The 13042-nt window shown below is 42.2% G+C and overlaps 2 protein-coding genes across 2 annotated transcripts in view; both read left to right on the top strand.

The window, feature by feature from the left end:
• The window catches only part of LOC104952474 (titin-like), a 21958-nt gene extending 9756 nt beyond the window's left edge, over window positions 1-12202 (top strand). Inside the window, exons 6-11 of the mRNA XM_010779298.1 lie at window positions 2240-2345; window positions 2800-2919; window positions 4057-4193; window positions 4865-4994; window positions 5165-5338; window positions 5468-12202. Of these exons, the coding sequence (XP_010777600.1) occupies window positions 2240-2345; window positions 2800-2919; window positions 4057-4193; window positions 4865-4994; window positions 5165-5338; window positions 5468-11722 (6922 nt within the window). The 3' untranslated portion in view covers window positions 11723-12202. The remainder of the gene's footprint in view (window positions 1-2239; window positions 2346-2799; window positions 2920-4056; window positions 4194-4864; window positions 4995-5164; window positions 5339-5467) is intronic.
• LOC104952482 (nesprin-1-like) overlaps window positions 11925-13042 on the top strand; it is a 7318-nt gene continuing 6200 nt past the window's right edge. Inside the window, exon 1 of the mRNA XM_010779310.1 lies at window positions 11925-13035. Within this exon, the coding sequence (XP_010777612.1) occupies window positions 11925-13035 (1111 nt within the window). The remainder of the gene's footprint in view (window positions 13036-13042) is intronic.

Below are 13042 nucleotides of genomic sequence, written 5' to 3' on the forward strand. Positions count from 1 at the left end.
TGATCCTGTGTAAAAGGAAAGATGAATGGGGCCATGTATTCTGTGAGAATTTTGGAGTGACAACCTCCTTCCATCAGCAAGGGCAATTGGAAGATGAAAAGGTGGCTGGGTTTTCAGCATACAATGATCCAAACACATCGCCCCCAGACTCGGCAGGGCACGATAGCGGATGTTCAGTATTGTTTATGAAGCAGGGTATAGAAAGTACATTATTGGAAATGAAAATATGCTATTTATTTAGCTTCCTTTACAACACAGTGAGCAGACTGGGCAAGCTGCAGCATCAGTCGCTATTGGAGAGAGGACTCGGTCTACGCTAACGCGAGAGCGCGCTCTGTATATAGACGTTCGTAAGATAGATCCTGGCAGGCGCGCCTAGCCAGTCTCCAGATCTCAACCCCATAGAAAATCTTTGGAGGGAGTTGAAAGTCTGTGTTGCCCAGCGACAGCCCCAAAACATCACTGCTCTAGAGGAGATCTGCATGGAGGAATGGGCCAAAATACCAGCAACAGTGTGTGAAAACCTTGTGAAGACTTACAGAAAACGTTTGACCTCTGTTATTGCCAACAAAGCGTATATAACAAAGTATTGAGATGAACTTTTGTTATTGACCAAATACTTATTTTCCACCATCATTTGCAAATAAATTCTTTAAAAATCAGACAATGTGATTACCTAGGATGAAAATTACAGGCCTCTCATCTTTTTAAGTGGGAGAACTTGCATAATTGGTGGCTGACTAAATACTCTTTAGCCCCACTGTATGTATTCAAACAAGACATTAATGTATCTTCAGAAGCTGTAACATAACCTAAATAATTAAAATGTTAGGGTCAGAGACAAGCATTAAACTGCATTGCAATCCTTGTATAAATGTAGGTAGGACCAACGTGTAACAGAGTAGAAAGTAGCATACAATACAAATATATGAAACATAACATTGCAAATAAAATAACAAGTACCTTAAAATGTTGTAAATGCCCCCCCTACAGCATTTACATTAAAGGTCCCATGTCATGCTTTTCCGGTTATTACCCGTCCCCTTGTGTGTTATGAAGGTTTTTATGCATGTAAACGGTCTGCATAGTCAAAAACCCTCAAAGCACACCCTGTAGCGAGTAAAACTCTAACACAGAAAATACCTGTCTATGCTGCCCCAGAACGCCTCGTTGGAGATTTTCTTTTTCTTCCTGGGTACAGTGACGTGACCATACCCAAATGGACCGTGGAGCTCCTCACACACACACAATCTTTCAGCGGCTAAACTGCGCCGTGTTTGGGGGTGCGGGTGCTAGTGGAGCCTCGCAGATGGGGGTGCTGCAGCCCCTTCAGCAACCCCCCTTTCCGCGTCCATTCGCAATGTTGCTGTCTCACAGACCGCATACAGCAAGCAGGAAATGAACCCAGCTCACACTGTCCGCTCCTCGCAGCAGAGAGCCGTGCCATTTTCTGGTTGCTAACGCCATTGTAACACATAATCACTGATGTTCCGCTGTAACGGTGGTGGACTCATCAGAACAGAGTGGGCGAGCTGACCAATCAGAGAACAGTGGGCTCACGGGAGGGGGGGCAGGAGCTCCAACAAGCCATGTAGGACAGAGAGTGAATACCATGGTGAATACACATACTATACAGAGATGCTGTATGAAGCCCCGCGCTCGCTGCGCCCCCACCACCAATTGAGTTGAAAGATTGCACAATATACAATCTATTCTAGTGCACCTCAAGCAATGGAATTATGACAGTAGAAATGGCCCATGACATGGCGACCTCTTCCACATAACACAACCTCAACCTTTATTCTCCACCTCGACCGCTCAGTCAGCCCTCAGCAGTTCTCCTGCCTCCCCTGCTCCACCCCCCTGCCTCCTAATCTCTACCACTAGCAGCAGCCTTCTCGCAGAGACACCCCTCACTGTCTGCAGCTCTGAAGCATTTATCCTGTTCTACAACAAAGCCCTCCCCTTATTTTATCCTCAAGCACTCGACCCTGTGGCACGCTGCTTGCCGCTCTCCCCGCCGTCGCACTACAGGGCGCTCCAAGACAACAGGTCAAACAGCATCTCGCGGGACAAATGTGCCCACAATTCAATCGACATGTACCGCCTACACAGCCCCGTACCGCAGGAAAGTGAAAACACTCCGCTTCTTATCTTCTTCACATCTTTGACTTGTTTTTCTCACCCTTTGGGCAGTCGAGCCCTCACTCTGTCGGCTACTTCCCTTGTTCCCACGCAGACGACACACTGCCCCGGATACCGCCTTTATCCTGGTTTCCTTCCGGACACTGGGGCAGGCCTGCCGGATCAGACCTGTGAAACTTCTCTCCAACAAAAGTAACCAGGCAACAGAAAAATAAAACCAGGACTCTCGTCCTATTTTAACGTTGTATTTTAATCGTTTTGTGCTACACTTCACACGTCGACACAATTCACGGAGAGGAGTAAACTGAAGGTGCCCCGTTGGTCAATTTAACTCAGCGGGGACAACACACGCCAGAGATCGGTGAGTTGTATTCATTTTTCTTGCTAATAAATATATTTGTTGTCAACATCCTGCTCGAAAATCACAATCAACACACTACAATATTTCCATTACAAATTGTCTTCAATTGTGTTTTTTATTCCAATTTTGATACACTGATATTTTTTCAAACATCTAAGTTACATATTCACGAATTTGATGGCATAAACATGCCCATAAGTACTGGATCATCGCTATAGTTTACACTGAGATAAACGGTGTTTCTTGTACGATCTTGTTCTGGCAGTCTGGCACTATGATCTGGATTTCCANAGGGGCTGAAGGATAAAGCTGCAGTGCTGCAGTGGGAGCTCCGCTCTCTGGACCAGGCGCTCAGCTACAGCGAACCGCAGAACAACATCGATCAGCTCCAACAGCACTGGAACAGCCTCCAGGTATTACTGCTTTAAACTGGATGTAACCACCCCACCATTCTATTATTATTTAGAAGGGTGAGTTCCAGGGAATAAATCTGTAGAAAAGGATGTTGTACAGTAAGTGAACCTTGCTAGTAAATGTGACAAATGAAGAATATCATTAGGGATGCTCCGATCGATATCGGCCGATATTCACTCTCTGCCGATCGATCGGTGCTCTCTATAAATGCCGAACGGGAGAGCCGATCACATGACGTAAAATACACTTTTCTCTGTGAGCGGCAAAAACAAGCTCGCCAAAATGGCTTCACCAGTCTGGCAGTATTTTAAGGTGTCCGAAAATGACAGTAAAATAGCGGTGTGCAGCGTGTGTGAAGCAGAAATCCTGCAGCTCCACCCGCTGTGACGGACCGGTGAGCGGAGCAACACACACACTGAGAGTTAGACCTAACACACTTAGCCATTGTATCTACCTCAGGAACAAGCTAAACTAGTTATAAATATATTTATTCTTCACTGTGGGTCACTCATTACTGGATCAGTGAGCTGCATGAGATACTGACAGGCTGTCAGGAGGGAGAGGAAAAGAGAGCGCTTCCGCTAATTTCTCCCGTGTTATTATCCAAAGTTAATGTAAACTTGAATAATGTACTTCATTTGAATGTAATAATTATGTTGGTTGTTATTTGCGCCAGTGAATGAGCACCATTAACTGAGCCCCATTAACTGAGTTTTAAACATCACTTTAAATGGAAGATCCACATAGGCCCCGCCCAATTGATCGGATTGGCGATCGGTATCGGCCGATACTGATTCCGGCGATCGGCCCCAAAATTGGCGATCGGAGCATCCCTAAATATCATTCATTGCTTTCAGGCCAAGATTTTTCTATTGTTATTCTTAACTATTTTCATGTAAATCAATGTTATAGGAACATATAGATTTATTAAGAGATAAAAAACATTTGTCCAACAGCCTCCGGGTTATTATTACCTTATTTATCCTTCAACAAATCTCAATGTATCTACCTGTTTTATTATCAAAACTGCTGCTATGTTCCACACGCAGGGATGCTAATATTGCTCTATTTCTATGTTACGCTATTGCAGGAATGTGAATATTACTTATGTGATGATGTCTTCCTTCTTCTGTTAGAAATGTGAGAAATCCCTAAAAGATTTGGGTGTGAAAGTTCATGACCTTCACCAGGAAATAGAGGTTACGTCTGCCACTGACGAGCTGCCATCAGAAGTGATGACTTCGGTGAAGTCCTTATGCCAGCAACATGACAGGTACCACCTTTCAAAACAGATGACATGTCCTTATGTTGTTGTTGAGATGTCACATATAGATGAAAACAGCCTCATTATATATTGGGGATTTACTTTGATTGTTTCTAACATTAAGACAAGCAGCAGTTTTTTTTGCAAATTTTTCTTTGAAATATACATTTGTATTTCTCTCAAAGTTTAAACAAGAAATATGTAAACCTGATGAAGTTGCATGACATGCAGTAACTGTACACTTCATCACTGGAGCTTTTTTAACTTGATTTAGCCTTCTTGAACGGATTCCACACATTCTCAGCTGGCATTTTCTATTTCAATTTAGTTTTCAATTATTCTTACCAGAAACATGCCTTAGTGGAGCACTCTGCCCAAGCTTGGGCAGAGTGATCCACTAAGGCATGTTTCTGTTTCAATGGCATGGAAACACAGAGTTCTCCTGTAATTATAAACTGATTGCATGTTATCTAATGCCTTAACTCACATTTACACATGAACATTTCTGTGTATTGTTGTTCCATAAATGTGTTTGTAATTTGTTCTTGCAGTTGTTTCTTATGCACACTATTTTTTGCTGGGGAAACATAACAAATGTTTTAGTTTTGAGCTAATTTCGTATAAATCATGCGTGTGCAAATGTTGTTTAAACAATAAATGTGATTTAACTATGTCTATAGTCTAAAGTCCAGGATGAGTGAGCGTCAAGGAACCTGCTCTACAAACACAGCATGCTGTCTGATGGACTGTCTCCATGCTTTGCAAGACTGGAACCAGAGCAACCCTTCACAGTCCATTTCTTCTGTGCAGGTTTCTGTCTTTTCATGCTTATTGCTTTCTTTTAGTAAATATTTATACAGTTGATTAAACTTGAGGGCTGCTTATTACATCTAATATTTTGCAATCCATGATCAACATTTCATACACACACTGATTTTTCATCACTGAGCACTTTAATATGTTTTTCCTCCTTGTGTTAGGCGAAATTAGAGGAAGGTGAAAAGTTGCAGTCCAGCCTAAGGGATGCGCTTTCTCACGATCAGTTTCTAAGAGACTGTTTGAAGCCCGACTTGGCTATGAAACTGGAGAGGGATTGTTCAGAAAGACTCTCCGAAGCAAGCACACATAAGGTTTCTCTTCGCCTGAGCTTAAAGGTATTTTATGCATGTTTAACAGATTTATATATAATTCATAGTTAATTAACTATTGCAATTTTTTATTATTAAAAAAGGTTATGTAACTCAGTAATAATTAATGAAATTTGTACCCTTTTTTTACTCAAGGAACTTGATGGAAAGCGTAAACAAAAGCTGCCTGATGTCCTTCAAGGTAATGTAGAGGAGACAAAGACACCGGTAGTGGCACCACCACGAAAAAGCAAGCTCTCACCTGAGAAGAAACAACAAGTCGAACTGCAAAGAAACATTCCCATAACAGAACAATCTACATCTATTGAATATGAATTATTGGTTTCTGCTGAGCTGGAAACTGATCCTAAAACATTGAAGCCTACTTTGACAGCAGTCAAGGAAGACATCAAATCCATTGGTGTCGAACACAGCAGAATAGAACCAACAAAAACTAAATCTCCGAGTTCAACATATCAATCAGAACCTTTTACAGCGCAACCTTACAACACTTCTCAAGAGATACTGTCGAAGAAGGAAGAAGGTAAAAGCCTAGATCCCACTGCTGAGCCTTTTGGAGCTAAGCAAACTAAACCTACTTTAGAGCAACCTGTACCAATCAAAAAGGTCATTGGGCAGTCTGCAGCTAGTGTTAGTGAGAAAACTACACCTGTACCATCCAGGAGAAAATCCAAGACTTCGGCCACTGATACTGAACCTGCCCAGCCTAAGGTGGAGCCTGAAATGGTGAAAACTGTTATTACTCAAGGATCACCCGGAAATTTGACAGGAAGTGCTTCTTCTGAAGAAACAAAGCGTAAGGCAACCATTATTTTAAATGTATCAGAGCCATTCCCGTCTGTCACAGTAGCAACTGATGCCAGGCTTGGACCTACCAGTAAAGAGTCAAAGACTGCAGACATGTCTTCTAAGGATAATGTTTCAAAACCTACTCAGATCAAAGGCAACACAGAGAATGTAAAATCTGTCCTCTCTTCAATGCCCATCACAGAAACAGATAATGTGCAACCTAAGTCAGTACAAAAATGCCAAGAGTCAAAGAGCTCCAACGTTTCTACGACTGCAAAGCTTGTCGAAACTAAGAAAATCCCTCAGAATGGAAAGACTGCTCAAGGCGAGCAGCCTAGCGAAACTGCTGTTTTGGTAGAAAATAAGCTTTCGCCAAACAAAAGAAAGTCAAAGAGTCAAAAACTTTCACCAGCATTTTCTTACAGTGAGATAACACAGACCATGGAAATGCCTGACAGTCAAATGTCTTTACAGAGATCCAAGGAGCAAACTGATTCTGCTGCTGTGGTGGTAGAAGCTGAGTTTGTACGAACCATGAGAAAGTCAAAGAGTCTTGACGTTTCCACTGTTTCAGAGACTGGGAAGCTTTTCAGTTCAGAGTCAGTTCCACTGCCAGCTGTAATTGCTGTTTCGGAAAAAAGTAAGGTTTCACCACCAAAGCAAAAGTCAACAACTCTACCTTTGAAAAAGTCTGACAAGCAGGTAATACATATAATGGAAGAACATGAAAGTCAGAGGTCTGCTTTGACAAAAAGTGCTGAACTTGCGACAACTTTGCAGCAAGTTGATGTCCCAAATAAAACTGCCGATGGGAAATCTAAAGATGATAAGAAAGAACCTGATAGCCTGAACTCTCCACATGTGGCCACAGAAACAACAGAAGCTACTGTTGTGAAAGAAAATAAGCCTTTTCCAACCAAAAGAAGATATAAGAGTCCAAAGTGTTCCCCTGAACATGTAACCAAGGAGGTGGCGGAGAGTAAGCAAGATCCTGAAAGTCAGAAGTCGACATTAAGCTCTGAAGTTCAAACTGAAACTGTTGTTGAGGAAGAAACTAAAGTCATACCACCAAGGAGAAAATCAAGGGGTTTAGAGGCATCCAAAGTTCCAGAAAGTACATTTCTACTACCCAAGGGAATTTCAAAGAGTACAAAACCTCCTCATGAACCTTTAGAGAATGACACACCTCAGACAGCAATAGAATTGGAAGGTCTAAGATCTACTTTAGGTTCATTTGACAGAAAAAAAAGTGTTGTTATTGAAGAAACAAAGCTTGTAGCAACCACAACAAAAACAAAGAGTGGGGACTTTTCCACAGCTTCAGAAACCGTTGTTACCCATGTAATGTCACCTGCTGCTGAGCCTGAACAACGTAAGAAAGAACTTGACAGTCAAAAGTCATCAACTCTAGATGTTGTCGAAGGAACAATCAAAACTACTGTCGTGGATAAAGGTAATCTTTCACTAAGAAAAATTAGGTCAAGGGATCCGAAACTTTCTTCAGAACTTACTACCAAAGAGCTGACAAAGACTAAGGATCAATCTGACAATCAGAAGCCATCTTCAACCCCAGAGGTTGTCACAGCACCAACTGAAATGGCTCTTGTGGAAAAAGGTAAACTTTCCCCATCCAAAAGAAAGTCAAAGGGTCTTAAACTTTCCCTAGACCCTTCTGATATGCAGCAGAAAAACATAAAGGAAGAATCTGACAGTCAGAAGCCATCTGCAACTCCAGAAGTGGCCACAATACCAACTGAAACGGCTGTTTCGGAGGAAGGTAAACTTTCGCCAACCAAAAGAAAGTCAAAGGGTCTTAAACTTTCTTCAGAACTTACTACCACAGAGCTGACAAATACCAAGGAGGACTCTGACAATCAGAAGTCATCTTCGACTCCAGACGTGGTCACAGCAACGACTGAAAAGGGTGTTTCAGAGGAAGGTACACCTTCACCAACCAAAATAAAATCAAAGGGTCTCAAACTTTCCCCTGAAACTGCTTCTACTGATTCAACAAAGACCAAGGAAGAGCCTGACAGTCAGAATTCATCTTCAACTCCAGAAGTGGCCACAAAACCAACTGAAACAACTGTTGTTGAGAAAAGTAAACTTTCCCCAACCAAAAGAAAGTCAAAGGGTCTTAAACTTTCTTCAGAGCTTACTACCACAGAGCTGACAAAGACCAAGGAGGAATCTGACAGTCAGAAGTCATCTTCAACTAAACAAGTAGTTACAGCACCAACTGAAATGACTGTTGTTGAGAAAAGTACACTTTCGCCAACCAAAAGAGAGTCAAAGGGTCTTAAACTATCCCCAGAACCTGCTTTCACTGAGCCAACAAAAACCAAGGAAGAGCCTGACAGTCAGAAACCACCTTCAACTCCAGAAGTAGTCACAACACCAAGTGCAACTACTGGTATGGAAAAAGGTAAACTTTCACCAACCAAAAGAAAGTCAAAGGGTCTTAAACTGTCTCCAGAACCTGCTACCACAGACCTGACAAAGACCAATGTAGAGCCTGAGAGTCAGAAGCCATCTTCAACTCTAGACGTTGTCACAGTACCAACTGAAACTACTGACATGGAAAAAGGTAAACTTTCACCAACTAAAATAAAGTCAAAGGGTCTTAAACTTTCCCCAGAACCTGCTACCACAGGCCTGACAAAAACCAATGTAAAGCCTGAGAGTCAGAAGCCATCTTCACGTACAGAGGTCACAGCAGTCACGGCAACATCTAAAATTACTGTTGTTTCACTTACTAAAATAATGTCAAAAGACATCAAACTTTCCTCAGAACTTGAGGAATTGACCATACCTGCCAGGAAAATATTGAAAGATGTAGATGTTTCCACAACTGTAAAGCCAGCTTCTGCTGTTGTTGGAAGTGATGAGGTGGAGTCTAAGGAGGTTAAAGTAGAACCTGAGTGTGGGAAGGCTTTATCTGGACAGGTTGTTACAGGAGCTGTTGAAACTGATGTTGTTAAAGATAGTAAGCTTTCCCCAACCAAAAGAAAGTCAAAGAGTCCGAAGGTTTCGTTGGAAATTTCGAGCAAGGAGCTGACGAAGACCAAGGATAAAACTGACAGTCAGAAGCCATGTTTAACTCCAATCAAGGATGATGTGAAATCAAATGTCCCTCAAAAGATGAATCCTGCTGAGAGCAGTCAAACTACTGTGAAGGATGTCAGTCCAATATCTGAGAAGTTTACTGTTCAGGATGGTGGCACCATTCGGGTATTCCAAGAACAGAAAGGGGCTACAGTCATTCTGGACACATGTGTGCAAGTATCAGAAAAGGAGGATCCTTGTCTGTCATCTCCAAATAATGAGCCTTTGGAGTCTGTTCTTACATCCATTTTAACCTGGGCTATACCTCCACATTCTGAATTACAGGAGCCTGAAGATAAATCCAAAGAGGCCCCTAAATATACCATTACTCAGTCTACAGAAAAATACTTAAGTACATTACCTCAAACAAAGCCATCTCTTTCCACCAAGCCTACTGATACACCACATGTGGCAGACTACATAGACAAGTTATGTGAAAACACAAGTGAGACTCAGAAGAGATATCTGGTCCTTGATCTGCCTGAGGTTGGATTTACCCAGACATACGAAATAAAGCAAGATCAGTCTTTGACTGATCTTGCGGCTCAGAGTGAGTTCACTCAACCTACCTCAGCTGATTTTGCTGGGGTTCAGCCTTATAAGGCTGAGGCAGAATTTTCTAAAATAAGCTCAATTAAGCAAAACAAAGTAGAACCAAGTGGAACTCTTAGTCTCGTTCAGGATAGACGAGAACAAGGTAAGGTTTATGACTTCCAGAAAGAACTAGGTAAAATGTCAACACATGACATCGATGATACACCTAAGACCATCCACATGGAGCCTGAAGTGCGCATTTTAAAACGAGATATTCAGACAAGTCCAGAGGTGAATGAAAACCCATCTGTCACAAGTGCAAAAATTACACCAGTACAAGGAAGTATCCAGAGTGAAATGGACCCAGAAAACAAAGATTGGATTGCTGCTGTTGTTAAGACAGAGATGACTGCATTTAATATTACTAGAATACTAAAAAAAGTGCAAGAAATCACTAATGAAAATCATGGCGATGTGACTCAAAGGGACAATGCCCAACACTCTCCTTCTGAAGCATTGCCTCAAGATCAGGCAAGGACAGAATTTGTAGAGATAAGCATATCTGAGAAAGATATTGTGAAAACAAGCCAAACTGGGACTAAACAAACCATGTTGGAAAAACCCAAACAGGTCAAGGAACAGGTCGTAAAAGAGCATCCTACACCTTCCCCACATGGCATTGAACATGTACATAAGAGCTTTGATGAAAAATGTGTTACTATTGAGAAGATCACCAGGGGGCCTGAAGTGTGCATCCTACAACTGGATATGCCGACCAGCCTGCAGAGTTATGAATACACATCAGTCACAAGAGCGAAAGAGCCGAGGATAGATATTGTTCAAACGTGTAACCAGAGCGAAAGGCTGCTGGAAAACAAAGATGTTACCACTGCAGGTGTTAAGCCAGAGGAATCTGCAGGGGAAGTTACTAAGATAAGGGTGCAGGAGGGCAGTCCTGAATGTCAAGACAATGTGCCTAAAAGAGAATCTGCTCAACTCAAGACTTCTAGATCTAAATCATTGCAACCACATGAGACAGAGACAGACTTTATCGATATAAGCTTATATGAACAAGACATAGTTAAACCAAGCCAAACTGATACTAAGAAAGGAGACTTGAAAACTGCCCAAGATAGAGCTACAGGAAAAAAAGTATCTGGAGTCCAAGAAGGGCATCCTAACGTGTCATCACAGAGTATGAAAGATGTACCCAAGATCCTGGAGGAAAAGCCTGCTAGGATGCAACAAATCCAATTAGAACCTCAAATGCGCATCCTTCAACTAAATATACCATCCACTCTCGGGAAAGATGAAAACACGCCAGTCACAGGAGAAAAAGAGCCAAAGATACATGCTAAAGTGTTGACAAAAGACGTACATGATTTACCCCAGAGCATCGATCAAAAGTCTGTCAAAATTGAGAAAATCCAAAAAGGCACTGAAGTGCATATTTTAAAACCAGGTACACAGATCTCTATAAAGGGGCATGATATCCCCTCTGTAACAATGATTGATAAAGAACAAACAAGTATCCAAGGCAAGAAGTTAACAGAAAACAAAGACCTGACTTCAGCTGATGTTCAGCCAGATAAAGCTACAGTCAAGATGACCAAGTTAGAAGTATGCACAGGACCTGGGGTCCAAGAAGAGCATCCTATAGTTTGTACACCAGATGTCAAGCCAGAGAAGGCTGCCATTAAGACAAAAGAACAAGTTCCACAAATCCCCACTGAAAGTCAAAAGAATGTTGCCCTGAGGGACTCCACTCAACTCACATCAGTTGCTTCTACGGCAGTGAAGCCAAGTAAAGCAGAAAAAACACTTGCAGAAATAAGCTCATCCAAGCAAGACACTGTAAAACCAAGTGAAACAGAGATTAAACCTAGATGTGATGAAAACCACACAGGAAAGTCCCGAAGATGTAAAGGTAAAGGATCACAACAAGCAAGAGGTTCACGCTAAAGTGTTGACAAAAAACGTGCAGGATTCCTCCCGGAGCTTGGATATAAAGTCTGTCAAGATTGAGAAAATCCACGGAGGGGCTGAAGTGCAGGTTTTACAACCAGGTACCCAGGTCACTATTAAGGAGCAAGAAGTCGCATCTGTTCCGACAGCAAAGACATCAAGGGTTGTAATTGATCCAACAAGTATCCATGTCGAGAAAATGCCAGAAAACAAAGACCAGACTTCAGCTGATGTTCAGCCAGATAAAGCTGCAGTCAAGATGACCAAGTTAGAAGTATGCACAGAACCTAAAGATGTCAAGAAAAGTGGGGACCAAGAAAAGCATCCTAAAGTTTGTACACCAGATGTCAAGCCAGAGAAGGCTGCCGTTAACACAAGAGTAGAAGTTCCGCAAATCCCCACTGGAAGGCAAGTGAATGTTGCTCAGAGTTACTCCACTCAACTCACCTCTGTTGCTTCGACAGCATTGAAGCCTAGTCAAGCAGGGACAACATCTGCAGATACATCTAAGCAAGACACTGTTAAACCAAGCGAAACAGAGATTAAACTAGAGGTCTTGAAAACCAAACAGGAAAAACCCAAAGAGGTAAAGGATAGCAACTTGCAAGAAGCGCATGCTAAAGTTTCGACAAAAGATGTGAATGATTCACCAAAGACCCTTGATGAAGAGCCTATTAAGATGGAGAAAATCCTCAAAGGGGCTGAAGAGTGCATTTTAAAACCAGGTAAAGAGGCAACCAAGAAGGAGCATGACATCACTTATGTAACAAAAGCAAAGGCCCCAGGGATTGATATTGATCAAACAAGTATCCAGAGCCAAGAAGTTGCAGAAAACAAAAACCTGTCTTCAGCTGATGCTCAGCCAGAAAAGACTGCAGTCCAGATGACCAGAGTAGAAGTGGGCAAAGGATTGGTCAAGGAACATGGTGTCCAAAAAGAACAACAAACGAGTACACAGGCCACTAAACAGGAGCACAAAATCATGCCTGTTACGATAGAAAAGTCATCAAGGATTGTTCAAGACCAAACAACTCGTCATCTGGGCACAGAATTTCCAGAAAACAAAGACCTTTCTTCAGATGTTGTTCAGCCAGAAAAGACTGCAGTCAAGATGACCAGGTTAGAAGTATGCACAGGACCTGGGGTCCAAGAAGAGCATCCTATAGTTTGTACACCAGATGTCAAGCCAGAGAAGGCTGCCATTAAGACAAAAGAACAAGTTCCACAAATCCCCACTGAAAGTCAAAAGAATGTTGCCCAGAGGGACTCCACTCAACTCACATCAGTTGCTTCTACGTCAGTGAAGCCAAGTAAAGC

The sequence above is a fragment of the Notothenia coriiceps genome, unplaced genomic scaffold, assembly GCF_000735185.1.
Source record: "Notothenia coriiceps isolate Sejong01 unplaced genomic scaffold, NC01 NC01_scaffold00000339, whole genome shotgun sequence".
In the NCBI taxonomy this organism is placed as follows: Eukaryota; Metazoa; Chordata; class Actinopteri; order Perciformes; family Nototheniidae; genus Notothenia; species Notothenia coriiceps.